Below are 18,853 nucleotides of genomic sequence, written 5' to 3' on the forward strand. Positions count from 1 at the left end.
TACGCGGGTTTGTCGCTGTTTGACATTAGAGAGTTCTAGTATAACGCAAGACGCTCGCGTTAGCATGTATCTCAGCGTTAACACTACAACAGAACGCACCGCCCGCCAACTGGTGGTATTTTAGTCCAACGTAAGGCATTCCCGCTAGAGCAAACGAAAACACCTACTGCGCCAACTCTTTATAAAAACACTGTATGCACTGTAGAAACTTCAAGTGCGCCACTTAATCGAGTTGACCCGAAGTCACCATTGCTGCGTCGCCGTACCAAGCTTGGTTCAGTGTTGCGCCTGACTGTCCGAAACACACCGTTATTATTAGAGGTATGCCGTAATCGAGTATCCCTCAAGATACCTATTACCTGCATGGCTCAGGTTGACTTGTGGGCACATTTGGCGTATCTTGGAAACAAGGGAAAAAGTACGGCATCACCATGTCTGCGTGACTGCCGAAAACATGAGTGAACCTTTTAGTCAATTTTTCAAAGCCTTTTGCACACCAAATCGAGTATCCAGTGTGTCTCTCAAAAACGTAATTCTTTTATCGGCATTATGCAACTGGCGAAGCCTCATTACTGCAATCTAAATCAACTACGACAAGTATTTGAGAGTGTATAGGAGTTCAACAGTGCAGGATGACTATATATATATATATATATATATATATATATATATATATATATATATATATATATATATATATATATATATATATATATATATATATATATATATATATATATATATATATATATAAGGGGAAGAAGTGTATACCCGAGGGGTTCAAATCCCGGCTGCGGCGGCTGCATTTCCGATGGAGGTGGAAATGTTGTAGGCCCGTGTGCTCAGATTTGGGCGCACGTTAAAGAACCCCAGGTGGTCGAAATTTCCGGAGCCCTCCACTACGGCGTCTCTCATAATCATACGGTGGTTTTGGGACGTTAAACCCCACAAATCATCATGTTTACCCAAGGGCTCGTTTGTCCGTGTTTTGACACAATATAATGACATCTAACGGACACTCCCACGTTTCAATTCACATATAAACCCAATAAAGTGGCTGGGGGAATAGCCGCCGTGATAGCTCAGTGGTAGAGCATCGAACGCGTAATTCGGAGGTCGTAGGTTCGATTCCTGCTCATGGCAAGTTATTTTTTCACCCACTTTTCTTTCTTCTTATTCACTTTACATTGGTTCTATTGAGTTCCCTATACAGTCCTTGGCATTATTGTATGTTAGATCTCATTATATATATATATATATATATATATATATATATATATATATATATATATATATATATATATATATATATATATATATAAGGGAAAGAAGTGTATACCTAAGGGCTCGTTTTTCCGTGTTTTAACACAATAATAATAAGATCTAACAGACAGTAATGCCAAGAAATGTACAGGGGAAGTTATTAGAACCAATGGAATATAAATAAGAAGAAAGACATGTGGATGAAAAATAACCAGCCGTGAGCAGGAAATTGCACGGCTGGTTATTTTTTCATTCACTTTTCTTTCTTCTTATTTACATTCCATTGGTTCTAATAACTTCTCCTGTACATTCCTTGGCATTACTGTCTGTTAGATCTCATATATATATATACATATATATATATATATATATATTCGTATAGGAAAGAAGACGCACGTACGAAGTTATTTTATTTGACGTTTCGGCCGTGGGTCCGGCCTTCATCAGAATACAGTTTATGGCACGAGTGCTGTTTATATACATGTGCATATCAGTAAGATACAAATGTCAAAACCGACATGAAAGGCTATATATGGGCATATATATATATATATATATGCAAGTCACACAATTTAAAGAGCACCTAATCTACGAGTAAAAAGATATTGCTTCCATGCGCGAGCACGTTGTTTACAAATAAAAGATGAAACGCATAAAAGATAAAGCACATAACATGAAGAGTAGTCCGACCGGAGTAGTTTACCGGTCGGACTACTCTTCATGTTATGTGCTTTATCTTTTATGCGTTTCATCTTTTATTTGTAAACAACGTGCTCGCGCATGGAAGCAATATCTTTTTACTCGTAGATTAGGTGCTCTTTAAATTGTGTGACTTGCATATATATATATATATATGCCCATATATAGCCTTTCATGTCGGTTTTGACATTTGTATCTTACTGATATGCACATGTATATAAACAGCACTCGTGCCATAAACTGTATTCTGATGAAGGCCGGACCCACGGCCGAAACGTCAAATAAAATAACTTCGTACGTGCGTCTTCTTTCCTATACGAATAATATTTCCCGGACCCAGCATCACTTTTGTTTTTTGTATATATATATATATATATATATATATATATATATATATATATATATATATATAAAGTTTGACGTGAACGGCTCTCGCTTCAACAATCACCGCCATCTTGTACTACGTACATGATATCTTGCGTGCGTTATCATTGAACGCTACATTCCGGAAATAGCGTTCGTGCTTAAACTTCAGGCTACGTTAACATTCTGCCCCTGGTCAGTTTGGAACACGCAAAGCTAACGCTAACGTTAGACCCTTGACCTTGCTGTTTCCCGCTATACCAACTAAGGCTCTCTATTTTAGTTAGCCTGTGCTGTAGCGTTCAGTGAACTAGTTCACGTACTATAGCTAGGCTGTCGAGCCTAGCTACAATAAAAGGCACCGAGGCCTTCAGCTACAGCTACAAAAAAAAAAAAGAGAATGCCGGCTATACCTCAGCACATTTTTGAAAGTGTCTGTTGTTTCACAAAATAATGCTCGCTTGTTGCCAAAAAAAAAAAAAAGCAGATCCCACGTGCCTTGGGAATCAAGATTATGCGAAGCACGAGGAAGCAAGGTGAAAGTATTTTTTTTTTGTTGCGCGAGACGTTAGGAAGGGTCGCTCAATATATTTATTTATATGTACAAATTATATGTACATATACATATCAAATTGAGAAGAGTACAAAAGAAAAGAAATGATTACAAAGTAAAAGGTTGAATGGACAGTATTACAGCTCAGCATGTACAGTAAAGTGTAAAAAAAGAGGCACGCATGTACACATCCACGCCCACACATACTTTAAACAGCCGCATATATCTTATATTAGCAGTTGTTCACAGTTGCATAACAATGCCAACTTCAACATGGATATTGCTAGATGCGTTCGCAGTTTCTCTGGCCTCCGTTCTTACTTCCACCGATTAGTTAAAAGCTTTGCCGATGTCATGGAGGCAGTACGACGCCAGCCCTCTCGCAAACAACTTCGGCACGCTATTCGTTCGTCCTTCTGGGTGATTTACGAGTAGTAACAGTTCCGCGTCGTCCCGCTGCTGTTGAGAAAAGGCAGCAGTGTCCACGATTCCCAAAAAAGGTGGTGTCATCGTCGTCGTAGTTCCGGGCTGCCGTCTCAACAGGAGACCGAGAAAGACAGTCGGCATCGATGCACCGTTTTCTCAGCTTGTAGGCAACAGTCAAATTCTTAGAGTCGAATACTCCAGTGAGCAAGACGACCAGATCAGTCGTTCAAGTTGACTAACCAACCGAGCGAGTAGCGATAACTGATAACAATGAATGGCCGACCGTACAAATAAGGACGAAACTTCAGGGCTGCCCATACGATTGCGAGACATTCTTTCTATGTCGTAGTGTAGTGAACTTCTGCTCTGGAGAGTGACCTGCTGGCGTAGGCAATCTCCTTTTCGTGGTCGTCCTGCGACCGCACGAGCATTGCTCTAATGCCAACATTATACTAGCGTCCGTATGTAGTAGTATTGTTGGCACGTCTTCAATGAAGAGGGCGAGCACGGGAGGTGTTTGTATGCGCTGACGAAGCTCTTAAAGTGCCCGCTGCTGGTATTCGCCTTATGTGAAGGGTATGTTCTGTTCTGTTTTAACTGTTTTGCTGTGAAGAGGTTGAGGAGCCTATTGCCTCGGCTACTCCATATCACAAAGTTCTGCAGCGAAAAATAAAATAATAATACAGAACGGTACCCAAAAATTAACAATACGGAAAAGGAAATATTTTCCTGGTGAGCTGTGTGCCATGCTATGCGTGAAAAACTACCAATACACTACCGGCAATAGGCGCCTAAAACAAATAGGAGTCCTAAAAATACTTAGCACTGATTTTTGTCTGATGGAGCCAGGAATTTCGCCACGGCAGCCATTTTATCGGGGTCAAGTCGGATCCATTGGCTGCTTACGACGTGACCGAGAAATTGAAGTTTGTGGAAGCCGAAGTGGCACTTTTCAGGTTTTAGTGTAAGATCGGCCAAGCGTATCGCTTCTAAAACTGCTTCGAGCCTTTGTAAGTGTTCCACGAATGTCGCAGAAACGGTAATCACGTCCACAAGGTACACCAAGCACGTTTGCCCCTTAACTCCTGACGGTAAATGTGCCCATCAGACGCGACGCTGAAATGTTGCTGGCGCCGAACACAAACAGAAAATAGCTGAAATTCATAAAAAGACAAAGATGGGCTTCTCACGATCTCTCTCATTCACTTCAATTTGCCGGTATTCGCTTTTCAAGGCCATTCACGAAAAGTAGCGTGTGTTTCGTAGTATATTCAATGAATCATCAATACGTGGCAGAGGATTGACGTACTTTTTTTGTGATCTGATTGAGATGCTGGTAGTCGACGCAGGAACGCAATCTGCTGTGCTTCTTTTTGGCGAGTACGACAGGCCTTGCCAAAGAACTGTTAGATGGCCGAATAACGCCATCTTGCAGCAAAGTTTTCACTTGTGTTTGAATTACCTCACGCTTCTTTCGGACGACGCGATGGGGATTTCGCCGTATGGGTCTGGTGTCAGAATTCATGACGATGTGGTGTTTCGTCAGCGGCTCTCTTTCTTGCGTGCCCTTCGACAATGCTTTGTTAGTCTTTTAGCGCATGTTCCGAACTAAATATTTGGTACGTTGAATTTCATTTTATGGTCACTTTATCTTCTCACACACTCACACACACAAAAAAAGACCACAACACACATAAACACGTCTTAGAAGATGTATCTGCACGTTCCACATAAACGCGCTGGGTGGAACGCTTATTAATGAATAACTCACCATGAAATACCCATAATGGAACATTTACAAGGCACAAGAAGAGCCTTCACCATTGTCCGGTCCGCTCTATAGCGCGCCTTCACAATAGACAAATGTCTGTGAAATTCGTTTAGCATGTCGTCGACTAAAGATATTGCTGATGAAGGGGACTGAAATACTGCTGAGGTTTTTCAAAAAAAAAAAAAAACTGACCAGGACAGGGGATTTGATACATAGTTATTCAATCATATGAGTTAATTTGCGAAAGTGGACATGCACTTGGCCGACCTTGCTGACTGTCGGGAGTGAACTGACCGTCGCGCCATCTGGGAGCGACAATACAAAACACTGGATCGTCACCAGTGCGTGCGCTTTTTATAGGCTTATCAACGCCGCATGCAACACTGGCGTTGTCGTCTCAATGGCGCTGGCTTGCACGTCTACAGTGTACTAGAAGGTGGCAGTGGAATGAACGAGGCGGCTGCGCCGTATCTCGGCTGATTCTCCGGCGGGTGACAGTAGCGGCGGCGCTGTAGTCTCATGGTATTGAAGATCTATAGAGTGTCTGAATTGGGAGCATGCGCGCCGTAGCCTGCGAAAGCGTGTATTTTCTCGTTTTTAGTGCGCTTAATGCGTTTAATGCGTTTCTAAGCCTTTAGCAGTGGACGCACCTGCTACGCGCCATGGTGCACGAGTTAGAGACCAATCGGGATGCAGCCATTTCGTAGAACGACATAACAAAGCACTTTTACCTTGAACACCACATTCGTCCACACCTACATCCAAAACTTAACAGACCGCAGGCGCTAGCCCTACGCCTACTACAGACACACACGTACACAAACCTTGCCAAGCTTCACGTTTATTATCCTGATGCTTACCCAAGTGACACATGCCCCTCGTGTGAACACACGGCGACACGCGAACATATGCTCTGGGAGTGCAGAAACACTCCTCCCGACTCTACCTTAAACAAATGGTCCCTCAGGAGCTCACTTCTCGCCGACCAGCAATGGTTCGTCCAGCAGGCCCACGAAGCGGCGGCCAGGTATACTACCTATCGGTCCCTACATGGGAGACGCCCGCTACGCGCTAAGCGCGTCCTGCAGGACTGAAATAAAGTTTTATCATTACATTCTATGGTTCTAACGCGGCGCCCTCATTATTTGTTACTCCTCGTTTGAAAGCGTGCGCTCGAGACAGATTGCTTGCGGGAAGTTTGAGATGACAAATCCTCCGAGCGTTCCGCTCTGCGTTTCACGATGTGTCTCACAAACACGACGTGAGTGACCGTCGCACAAACAAGACACTGATACGGTGGAGTTCGAACTAAAGCACAACACAACCAATTAGTACTTACCGTGAGTTGGCTGCTTTGCCTTGCGCGCAGTGGTCGCATTCCAGTAATACCGAAACCAATAAAACACAGGCTGTGATACCATAAAATCATGTAAGTACGACGACAAAAAAGTGGGAACATTGAACATTCCTATTTACTTGCAACTAGCACTGCAAGCGCTCCTTTCTTTTCAGGTGCGATGTTCGTGGAGTCTTTCCGAAGGCACCAGCGTTCGCTTCTCGGGCAACGTCGTCTGCTGCCATTGACAGACCTACAGTTTCGATCCACCTGGATCAACACTGCATCCCACTTGCTTCACGCCTTACCACTCGTCATTTTGCCGGAATGTAAACATCGTGGGCTCTACACATGAATCTGGTAAACTACCGACTTCACTGCCCCGTCCATTACGCTGTGTGGTCAATGAAACTGAGCGGCGACGGATTCTGCGCAACGTAAGTATAACAAAAAGCACGTTCAACGCAAGAACACGCCACCTATAGCCACGTTACTTGCTAGCGCAATGCGGAAAACGTGAAAAAGGACAGAACAATAAGAGAAAAAGGAGCTCCTCTATCTTTTGTCACGTCTCCACCACTGCGTCAAAGTAACATGCTCAGCACTCTTGGGCACCAACTCACCTATGAACATAGATGAGGTCGTGCCGAAGAACAAGTTATAGGCGCTGCCATGCTGTTTGGCAGAATGCGGTGGCGCTCACAATCCTGCTGAATGCAAAAACACAGAATATTGCGTGTTTTAGTTAGTTTTCCTGTCAATAGATGGTGCGACAGTCTGCTCACTTGCGCTATCTATATGATTGAATAACTTTGGCTGTGATAGTAATGTCACATTTCTAGGCCATATTGATGGAGTTTTACTGACCAGGTGCTTAAGCACATGCAGTATGATGTGCTATCCTTCTGTCTCTCATCTTCCTTTCCTCGCCTTCTTTCGATCTGCCCCGTCTTGTTCCCACGTGTAGGGTAGCAAACCGGTTATCCGGGATTGGTTGATTTCCCTTTCCTTCTCTATAATTATCTCTCTCAGCTGCCAATATTCAACTCTGGCCACAAGTCGGCAATAACTGTGTCGCGTGTTTCCCTACGACACTTCTCGCTCAAACGCCTGACTTGCTCCGAGGAGAAATAGTTCTTCCAGTCTCCTACCACTCCCTTCCGCACGTAGTCGATCTTGTCGGCCGAACTTCCGGAGTCGTCAGCAGGCGCTGAGCCGGAGCCACCACGAACGACTGCGTGTAGATAGCGCAGACCGTCGTACTCCTTGCCTCGAAACGGGAACTCTTCTCGGTAGAAGTCGTAGATCATCCTGTTTGTGTACTTCTTCATCTCCTCGAAACTGCTGTACTTTAGCACGTCCTTGAGCACCTTGCCGTCATCGGCAAGCAGGCTTTCCTGGTACCGGGGTCCCAGAAACTTCGCGACTTTCAGAACGGCTGCTTCAGGGTTCTTCCTCATTCCTTCGTATACTAGAAATAGCACGTTGGGATCGTCGATGCGTCGGCACCAACCCTTGTAGAAGTCAAAGTAGTCCCCGCTGTCGACGGTGCCCGCCATGAAGTTTTCGAAGGAGTCGTCGAAGTGCCCGTCGTACCCGTACGACGCGATCATGCGCCAGAAGTGGTGCAGGGACACGACAGTGTCGAAAGGATTGCGTATCACGACTATGTAGCGCGCCTCCCGACGGTAGCCTGTCTGGTGCAGTGGTAGGTGGCTCTTTAGGGAACCGGGTCTCCCCGATACCCAGCGCAGGCATTCGGAGCCACAGACCTCGAAGTACGGGGACGCAGCGTGAAAGTCAGCCGCGTTCGCCGGAGGCACGCCACCGTTCTGGATCAGGTAGACGATGTGCTGCATCCACGTCGTACCGCACTTCATGTAAGTGACGATGAACAGGTCACCTTCTCTGTGCACGTAGTCCATGGCCGACTCTATGCACTCGCGACGGAAAGCTGTGGCGAACGGGGTGCCTCTGACGATCTGATGACTTGGCTTCTTGATCGTGACGTTTGGGTCACCTGTTTGAAAGCAATAATAAAAACAACAGATGTTGTCATTCAGAACATAACCAAAGCTAAAAAAAATGTTCTTATGAAAGAAAGAACAGCGCTGCACGCGAGAACAGAAGGGGCCGGTAGAGCTGCAGAAGTCGCGAGAAATTAGGAGGGAAGTGTTAACATTTGGTAGCCTCCTCATCTGCCGAACAGTTGTCTAGGAGAACATTGTGCGAGACAGTCCTAAGTTCCTTGCGCATATTTTGAATCTCTAGAAAAGGGAAAGTGGTTACTTTCTGGAAATTTTGCTGTAGACACACGTGAAATTACCCTATAGGTGGTCGATATTAATCAGTTGTCCCCCACGACGGCGTTCATCATAATTGTACTGTGATAATACTACCTGCGGTGTTACGTCTCAACACCAAAATATAATTTTTGAAGACGTCCTAGTGGCAGTCTCCGAAAACGTTGACCGTCTGGTGTTCTTTAACGTGCAGTGACATCACACAGAACGCGGGCCTCTGCCATTTCGTTTCCATCGAAATGCCACCGCCGAAGCGGAGATCGAACCTGCGGCCTTCGGGTCTGCTAGCGAGCACCATATATCCACTGCTCCACCGCAACGGGCCACAATCATGTAGTGGTTGGGGCGCGGACAACCTTTTGGAAGCCTCGCAGTCCTTCGTGTAAAACCAGACAAACTATGCATTGAAATATGCCTGCTTTTTTGGATCTCGGGGAGGGAACTGTAGCCAGTGTAGAGAGGAAGAAGATTATGTGCCGCAGTGAGTCACGCCTTTTGCGAGACGAGCCAAGCGCGAGCGTTTGCCCCGAGTGCTGTGATTTCTGGGTCCGTTGCTGCCGCCCGCTTTCCGCATCACTAGACCTGCTGTGCAAGTACTACTTGCGCCAATAAACCCCGTTTCACCAGTAATAACTGCAGAAAAACTGAGAAAATACAATGCGATCTATTAGCGTAAGTATATGACATAAAGTCTAATATTCTACCGACGTACTCGGCCTAGGACAGGCGCTGTAACGCTTAAACTGATTTAATAAAAGACACGGGATTCAATGCGATCAATATTCGTGGCAACTGGTTTCATTGCTGAGGAAGGAAAAAAATCGTGCTAACCACAGTGAGCAGAAATACGTTGACAAGATTTCAGACGTTCACATTGTTTTGATGAGGGATGAAGCTTCACTATAAGGTACGAGTATTTATATACGGTTATTTGTTAAGGCCGTGCTGCAACATGCCCCCTTTCTGAACGTACACATACTTGATTTTCCGCATAGTATTTATTTTACGTGTCATGGCATCTTAAGCAGCTCATGGTATGAGATTTGCACGCTAAAAATTGCGATGACTTGGAGACACATAATAAGTCTCATGTAGTCGCTTTAGCCGTTTTAACGGTGTAGAGGTTATAGGCCTTCAAAGTGCGAAAGTCTACAACACCTTTGGTGTGCAGGCATTCGCAATGGCCGTTATAGCAAACCACAGTTGTCTTTAACGACTTTTAGGCGGAGCTCGGTGCAGCGCGAGTGCCTTTGGTAACTCCAAAGCGATCGACGTCAACGGATCTTAGCGGTCTCTGTTTCGTCGCTTTTTTCCCCTTTCGTTCTTTTGTCAATTTGGCAAGATGGAAGCTCCCAGCAACGATATGTCCTCGCAACAGTGACCCCTCTGCTGAAAAACAACGCTCTGTGTGGACACCCTGACTAACGGATTGGCTAATTAACTGGTTGCAATATTATCTGTCTAAGGTGCGCACAGAAACATTACAAAGTTCTGCACTCGAGCATGAGGGTCTCTGTCATCACTCTAAAGCGTTTGGTACGCCCCACAGGTCATCATCGACTTGGAAAGAACAAGGACGCTGACGTGACAGCCCGAGCACTCATTCATTGGGTACCTGATGTGAGACCCACGTAAAGGACCACTCAACCACCGCTGCTCAGACATAAAAATATGTAGAGCACAGTCTCCATAAGGCGGGAGAAAGCATTCTACGCCGACTTCAAAAACATTGCTATTTCTGGTCATATCGCAAATTCCGCGGTGACTGACAGGCGGAGGCACTGTAGTAACAGATGGGTGGAAGTATATGCCTGGAGTATGGAGGCGAGAAGTGCGAAGTTGAAGCGCTAATAGAGCCCGAAGTCAATTTCGGATTTCTCTTATTAAGACCTGATATGACACGCATGAAGATTAACATATTTTTGAATGATAAAGTTACAATCGGAAGGGAGTGCGCTAGAGCACCCGTTTCTATATATATATATATATATATATATATATATATATATATATATATATATATATATATATATATATATATATATATATATATATATATATATATATATATATATATATATATATATATATATATATATATATATATATATAAGAAAAAAGTGTATACTTAAGGGCTCGTTTTTCCATGTTTTGACACAATAAATATAAAATCTAACAGACAATAATGCCAAGGAAAGTATTGGGGAGGTTATTAGACCGAATTGTGAGGTAAACGTGAAAAAGAAAAGTGGGTGAAAAGATAGCTTGCCGTGGCAGGCACCAAACCTGCGACCTTCGAATGAAGCATCGAACGCGTTATTCATCGCAGGTTCGGTTACTGCCCCCACGACAAGTTATCTTTTCATGCACTTTTGTTTCTTCACGTTTACCTTACAATTCGGTCTAATAACCTCCCCTATCCCATACTTTACTTGGCATTATTGTCTGCTAGATTTCACAAACACACACTTACACACACACACACACACACACACACACACACACACACACACATATATATATATATATATATATATATATATATATATATATATATATATATATATATATATATATATATATATATATATATATATATATATATATATATATATATATATATATATATATATATATATATATATATATATATATATATATATATATATATATATACATATATATATATATATATATATATATATATATAGTATAAAAAGAGGTCGACAAACGTGCGAAAAAACACTAGTTTTACTAACGTTTCGGCAGGTGGGCCTGCCTTCGTCGGAGTGAATGTCCTGATTCACTCCGACGAAGGCAGGCCCACCTGCCGAAACGTTAGTAAAACTAGTGTTATTTCGCACGTTTGTCGACCTCTTTTTATACTGCATTTTCCACCGGATCCATTGAATATCACCCCACCATATATATATATATATATATATATAAACTTCGAGAATAGTGCAGTATAGTAAACAAAACAATAAAATACTTATTTAATCCTAACAGTTTCGGCTGGTGGACCAGCCTTCTTCGGAGGATCTAAGTGAAATGGTACAAGTTCCCGTAGCAGAGGGTCAGCCTCACAGTTTGAAGACCCTCGAAAAAAAAAAAAACCGATGCAAACGGGCGAACGAGGTAGCAACAGACAACAAGAAGCAGAAGGAGGAGAGAAACTAGAAAGGAGCGACGGAGGGACGGAGCGACGCTCGTTTCCGGCGGCTCTCCGTCGCTCCTTTCTAGTTTCTCTCCTCCTTCTGCTTCTTGTTGTCTGTTGCTACCTCGTTCGCCCGTTTGCATCGGTTTTTTTTTTTTTTTCGAGGGTCTTCAAACTGTGAGGCTGACCCTCTGCTACGGGAACTTGTACCATTTCACTTAGATCCTCCGAAGAAGGCTGGTCCACCAGCCGAAACTGTTAGGATTAAATAAGTATTTTATTGTTTTGTTTACTATACTGCACTATTCTCGAAGTTTATAACTTTTATTACGGTAGCCGGAAGAAACTCTGATCATCTATATATATATATAGAAACGGGTGCACATCCTGTGCCATCACCTGTTAACAAGAAATGGCTGCGCTCAGTGACTGTTTGCGCTCTCTGCAGGTTTTATATCACTTATAGCCGATTTCGTTACCTTGCAAGATACTTTTGTTCGTTAAATGTAAGACAGTGGAAATTCAAACTATGAATCTGGAAGGTTCGCAAGAAGTAACACACGTTCTGTCATAAGCTAGTAGCTCAGCGTAGCCTAGTTTTACTAAGCTATGTCCCCACAAAACTGCAAGACAGAGCCAACGACAGATCTTTACGACTGGCTTGCCTGTAGCGATGCTGTTTCAATAAAATTTGAAGAAAAAACAAGGCCGCACAAACGAGTTAAATACACATATAAAAATTCTCACCTTGCATCGCTAGAGTGTCGTCGGTGGCTTTGGCTTGAGGCATGTTTGTTATTGTATTGGCTGACGAAAAAACAGTATGCTCTCCTAGTGGTGTTCCTTCTTTGTTGTGAGTGCGCAGCTGAGCGTATCAGACACTGGGAGGGGGGGTTGGGGTCCCTAATCTGCTGAGGGCATACACACGTGTCGTCACAGGTAGATTGGACCAACGGATGACTAATAGGACACAGGGAAAACAATGATCAGCGAAAGAAAAACACTTTGGCTATGCTTGCGGTGATATAGGCCGATGATTGGCTCTGCATTGCTCTTCGCTCAGAATGCCTAGCGGATTGTGTGGTAGATATCGGAGGAGAGTGAGCGGGGAGTGTGAGGGATTCGTACGGCACTGGTGTGACCTCAGCTAACGAGAAACTGCCACGAGTTGCATCAGCGCGTGGAGTGTATTGCCTACAAGGAAGTGATTTTATTTTCTTGGTAGAGTCGATGGCCAATCGAAGAAGGAAACTTGTGTTTGTTGACGCAGGTGCGCCGTGTTTTTCCTTTGAACGCGTTGGTATGTTAATACTTTCGAGTGACCACCGTCTCATTCTTGCTCCACTGGGAATAGTAGTTTGGTTATAGGAGTGCTTCAGCCCAAGACGGACTACTTTCCATCGAATAGGCTAACGCAGCCTACCTACGATTCGTTGATCTTACACCTTAAAGTGCCCGTGACACGGTTTTCTTGATAATATATAAGCGGTTACGTAGAATGGCAGTGAATAATTTCAGGTGTCATTGAAACAAGAAGTCTCGTGTCAAGAGAGCTGTGAATAATTGGCGTTTCTTGTCGGCCGTGATATTCCTTCTCGGTGTCTTCAACTGGGCGGTGGGGTCAGGACGCTTATTGGACCGTTAGTGGAAGAACTTACGATACCTGGTTACACTTGTGAAATGGTTCATTATTTTTCATCTCAGTAATTTCCTATGTTTCCGGAAAATAGTTACGGAAATATAAGGCAGCAATGTAGAAAATATGTGGAATTTCTGCAATCAATACAGAGAAACATATGAAGTTGGTGGAATGGGATGTGATACTTCTCGGTTGGTCAATTGTTTGAAGTTTACTTACAGTTCTGGCAATACATGATACATCAATCGTTATAGTGCTGGAGCAAAAGGCATGTTAACGCCCGCCTGACTAAGCTACTAGCACCACGAGTACAGCAGACAACCGCGCCCAACTGCACGAAAGAAAGGAAAAAGAACACCCACGCTCATATCTATATACATATGCGGACACGTACTACCTAAATGGCGCAATTACTAATGTACATATTCAGTACAACCTAAGAAAAAAATGTATAGACCAAATAAGTACAAACAATAAACAAAGAAGTATAGATGCACTGTTTTTAAATGATAAAAGCGGTATATTTTTGAGAACACAGTAGCAAATGAATAACTGAGAAGAACATCAATCACAGGATGTAGCAATTGAACAAAACAAAATATTTTCCGGAAAGTGTTGTTTTGACTTTTTCCTAATGTTGACAGAGCAAACGTTCTATAATATTTAAATAACGCGTATTCGTCAATGAGGAGATTAGCAATTTGTCATTGTAATATTGGTTTCCATAGTTAATTGTGTTCTTCCGCTTTATCACGGTCCCTATAGGTCTTAACGTGTAGTTGGTTGTGACATTGGCATACGTCGAAATAAGTTCTAGTGGTCATTTTTGAATTCTAAAAATGGTTTTTCAGACTAATTTTTATATATATACCTGATGTGCAAAATACTATCTTGCTAAAAGTGCTCAGAAGTGTGTTCACACATAGAGAGGTTATGAACAACACGAGTGCAAAATTTGAGCATCCTTGAAAAGCTTTACGAAATTGATTCAGTGTCGTCTTAGCAGTGAAATGTAGATTTGATTGAGCCACCGCTCAGGAAACGACACAGAAGCAGTCACAAAAAATGAAAAGTAAAGTCCATTTTTGTTTGCCTACACGACAGCTGTGATGCTAGGACACGGTATCTTGCGACAGACTTAACACTGGAATCATGCACCTCCATCCTCTCACTCGTGTAATCCCATATCAGGCCACAAAAGAGCCATACCAGAGCCGTTCGTTTCCTGCCGAAATCTCTCCTTCAGCCTCTTCGCCTGTTCTGGAGAAAAGTAATTCTTCCAGTCTCCGACCATGCCCTTGCGGACGTAAGTTATCTTGTCGGCGGAGGTGGCAGACCCATTGTGCACGACTTCGTGTAGCTTACGTAGACCTCCATACTCCTGTCCTTGGAACGCGAAATCCGCTGCGTAGAACTTGTGTATCATATCGTTGGTGTACTTCTTCATCTCGTCGACGCTGCTGTACTTAATCACGTCCTTGAGAATCTTTCGGTCATTGGCCAGCAATCGTTGCTCGTACTCAGGTCCGAGGAACCTTGCGACCTTGAGTATGGCTGCCTCAGGGTCTTTCTTCATGTCTTCGTAGACAACGAAGAGTACGTTAGGATCAGCGCTGCGTTTGTACCAGTCTCTGTAAAAGGAAAAGTAGTCCCCGCTCTCGATGTAATTGTCCATGAAGTTTTCGAAGGAGTCGTCGAAGTCACCCTCGTAACCGTACGCTGATATCATGTACCAGAAGTGGTGCATCGACACCACGACATCGAATGGATTCCTTATGACGACGATGTATTTGGCCTCGGGAGAGTAGCGTATCTGGTGCAGCGGTAGATGGGTCTTGACGGCACCGGGTGTTTTTACCCATTGCATGCATTCAGCTCCACAGACCTCGATGAACGGCGACGCCCTGTAGAATTTTACAGCATTTTCTGGAGGTACGCCATCGTTTTGGATGAGGTACACGATGTGCTGCATCCATGTGGTCCCACACTTGACGTAGGTGACTATGAAGATGTCACCCTTGCGATGAACGTAGTCCATGGCAGACTCGATGTACTCGCGATGAAAGTAGCCCGCAAATGGAGTACCCCTGACAACCATCATGTAGGGCTTCTTTCTGTTGCTTGCCTGTAGCACTGGGGTAACAGGTACGACAGATTAGATTACTGCAATAAGTTAATGCTTCCTTAGTGACTAATAAGCATTTAGCTTGCTCTAATTTTGAGGTGGACTTCTCCGTGCTGCTGAAATTATATCTTTACTAATTAACGCTAAATTGAAAGAAAGTTTTCTGTAATCTTACGCGCGAAGATCGCAAGCTAATTGTCAGGCATACGACAGAGGTTGATTGAACGCGCAGCAAAATCTAATGCACAAGTGTTCTTGCTTTGGAGTCCGGTTTCAATGCGGCAGCCGTGACTGGAGTTAGGACACATGTACCAAGCGCGACATATTACCCACCACGCTGACGCAGGATATCTTAAGAGAAACCTTTACTCGCTTGAAAAGAGGCTAAGCAGGCGCTTTTGAAAGTTTAGACCATGATATCTATAGAAATCAAGCTCTAATGAGTCTTTGTTTGGCTTCCTCGTTTAAGAGCATATATGGTCAGTACAGACTGTAAAGGAAAAGTTGGGCCTCAAGAGCGCTGACCGCAAGAACACCGCCATTATTGTGCCATTGTCATAGTTACATTTTCAATTATTTAGATTTGATTGATTGATATGTGGGTTTAACTTCCCAAAACCACCATATGATTATGAGAGACGCCGTTGTGAAGGGCTCCGGACATTTTAACCTCCTGGGATTCTTTAACGTTTACCCAAATCTGAGCACACGGGCCTACAAGATTTCCACTTCTATCGGAAATGCAGCTGCCGCAGCCGGGAAACGATCCCGCGACTTGCTGGTCAGCAGCGTAGTACCTTAGCCCCTAGACCAACGCGGCGGGGCACAATTATTTAGATGTTGGCTAAAATAAGCAGTTTATAATTTTAGTATTATAAATAAAACATGGACATTTTGATCAACTAAAATGTGCGTGCAGTGCTTAGTGTTTTTTTAGAAAAGTTTCAGGTAAAATCCAAGGCTATTTCAGCAATTTGTGCTTGGTTCGCGGCGTAGCATGATAGGCTTGCGCGCACTTATGCTAGATGGCGCCGCCATACCCCCTTGAGTTCGAAATCGCCGTCGATGGCGCGTCTCCTGACTGAACCGTGCGTCGCAGTGTGCCGTCGTCTGCACTTTCTATTCACGCGTACTTAGAACACTGCACGACGTCAGCTCACTTCCATTAATTACGATGAAAACTGAACACCCACGTAGAGCCCAGCACTCGTCTAAAGAGGTGGTATAGTGCTCCTTTATACGGTAGCGAAATGGCGGTAATGGTGGTGCCCTTGGGGCTGTAGACTCATAGTGGTTCTTGAGAGGGAAAAATCTCTAATGCATGGTCCCTATGGAGCATAGAGTTTCCTAAAATTAACTAGAAGAGACGCTGACACTGCGATCGTTCAGCCACAATACGAATGATGAGTAATACACAAATTCGCCTTGGCTTCGTGCTTGCACGCTTCGAACGCACTTGATGCTTTTTTATTCCCGTGTTTTGGATTTTGTTACAAGTACTAGAAGGACCTTTTTGAGCTTCGTCCCCCGATTTGAATTAGTGAACCGGCAAGGTTAAAGCGGTGAAGTGCAACTATTTAACCTTTGCTGCTTGTCGTTTCGTGGCAAAGCAGTTCCAAGCCACGCGAAGCTGAACGGAGCCGAAAGCTTGAAGATATGAATTTGTGTACTACCCATCATCCCCATGCACGCTGAAGCAGCGTGCGTATAGCGGTACACTGTAGTAGTAGCTTCCATGGACCCTAACTCTAGAGTCCCCCTTAGTGTATTTATTGGAACTTCTATGCTATGGGGAGCTCTTCCACCGTAGTCTGTACTAACTCTATGTTTGAGAATACCACACTTTGGGAGCTCTACGCCAATTTCCATGGCGTCACACTTTGCTTGGGTCATAGCAAAATCTTCTGTATTCTGCAATACTAAACTTAAATGAGAAACAACTTATATAATTTGCTTTAGTTTTCATTTTTTCTCTTCTATTATAGAAAAATATTGTTTGGTCGCTGTATACCGTGCTACACGCATGTATATTTTGAGGGGTATTTTTATTAGCACTTACCTTCTCTGTCGCGTGTCCTGTGCATCTCGTCAACGACGTGACTTGGCTTAGAAGACATCGGCCTCACGTGACACTTATTATTCGGGAGCGACAATACCTCTGACTATGTGACTGACCCCTCACGCCACTCGTGCGCTGCCCAGACCAAACTAATCACGCCAATGTTATGGGCTGAAGTGAGCCACGCACTTTTCTTCGTGGCTGTCAGCGTAAGACGTAATCGGTGACCGTGTTGGAATTCCGGGCCATCAGAGATAAAGTGTCTCGGCTTGCGTTTGTCATCGGCATGTGTGAAGATACCATTCGCTTCTTTCGACAGGACGGTTCAAAGATTGCGACTTTGTGTGCAGAGCGAGACCACGGGTCTGATTCCAGACTACACATCTGAGTTACGTTTTCACCTCTGAATGAAAGTATTCAAATTAATATTCATCATGCACACGCGTGGCATGCGGCACTTTTGATGCCCCCGTGTTTGCTTCCTGAGTCGTATATAGTTACTCATTGACTGTCGAGTTTCACATAATTTGCGCACATAAATCAAGCGCTGATAAAAAAAAAAAAACTACTTCCCCTATATTTTTCAGCATTGCGAACTCTCAGAGTTGCCGGTCCAGCGCTAAACTTAAACATCGGTGTTCGGCAGTGCTTTCGTCGTCAAGCGCCATATAAAGCTATGCAAGCATTCGTTATGTTTTTTTAGAGAAATAACAGAGTTTTGACATTTCAAGAACGCAGACGCTTAGCTTTATGTTGCAATGTTTTATCTCCACAAAAAGTTTTTTAAAGACGTCAGAGGTCTCGTTCGTTTGAATTTACGTCAAAAGGCTCAGGTAAACCCATAGGCGTATCTCCCAAAAGAGCAAACGGAGCGCCAGCCCCCCCCCCCCCCCCCCCCCCCACTCCCCGCACACACTTGGGCAGTGGTCCTTCTCGGCTGCCTACTGAGAAACGAAACTAGGCGAAATTTTCATTCAGCGCAGCAGTCACGTAATTATGTATAACGAGAATTCACAATATTTTCCAAGCTTTTTGTGAGGTTTTCTCCGTGTCTCGAGGCCGTGCCCTGTAGGACTTCTGCATTGCGGGCCGCTCATGCAACGCTTTCGTGCCTTACGCTCGAAAAGTGCAGAGGAAGCTACCGCTTAGCAGGGGCTAC

General features: G+C 44.0%; 2 protein-coding genes and 1 non-coding gene across 3 annotated transcripts; 1 reads left to right on the plus strand and 2 right to left on the minus strand.

Moving 5' to 3' along the window:
- The first annotated feature begins 1,071 nt into the window (after positions 1-1,071).
- On the plus strand, positions 1,072-1,143 carry TRNAT-CGU (transfer RNA threonine (anticodon CGU)). The gene has a single exon. It is a non-coding gene; the product is annotated as a tRNA-Thr (tRNA).
- Positions 1,144-6,525: 5,382 nt separating this feature from the next.
- Positions 6,526-12,971, minus strand: LOC119174314 (sulfotransferase 1C4). The gene is made up of 2 exons (XM_037425164.2): positions 12,619-12,971; positions 6,526-8,431 (listed from the first exon to the last, which is right to left on the minus strand). Exons 1-2 carry the CDS (start codon positions 12,659-12,661, stop codon positions 7,440-7,442), a joined length of 1,035 nt encoding a protein of 344 aa, XP_037281061.2. The 5' UTR covers positions 12,662-12,971; the 3' UTR covers positions 6,526-7,439.
- A 1,605-nt stretch (positions 12,972-14,576) lies between these two features.
- LOC119173787 (sulfotransferase 2A2-like) lies at positions 14,577-18,207 on the minus strand. Its single transcript, XM_075894360.1, has 2 exons — positions 17,695-18,207; positions 14,577-15,643 (listed from the first exon to the last, which is right to left on the minus strand). Exons 1-2 carry the CDS (start codon positions 17,750-17,752, stop codon positions 14,679-14,681), a joined length of 1,023 nt encoding a protein of 340 aa, XP_075750475.1. The 5' UTR covers positions 17,753-18,207; the 3' UTR covers positions 14,577-14,678.
- Positions 18,208-18,853: the final 646 nt, after the last annotated feature.

Source organism: Rhipicephalus microplus, chromosome 5 (assembly GCF_043290135.1).
Source record: "Rhipicephalus microplus isolate Deutch F79 chromosome 5, USDA_Rmic, whole genome shotgun sequence".
NCBI classification, from domain to species: domain Eukaryota; kingdom Metazoa; phylum Arthropoda; class Arachnida; order Ixodida; family Ixodidae; genus Rhipicephalus; species Rhipicephalus microplus.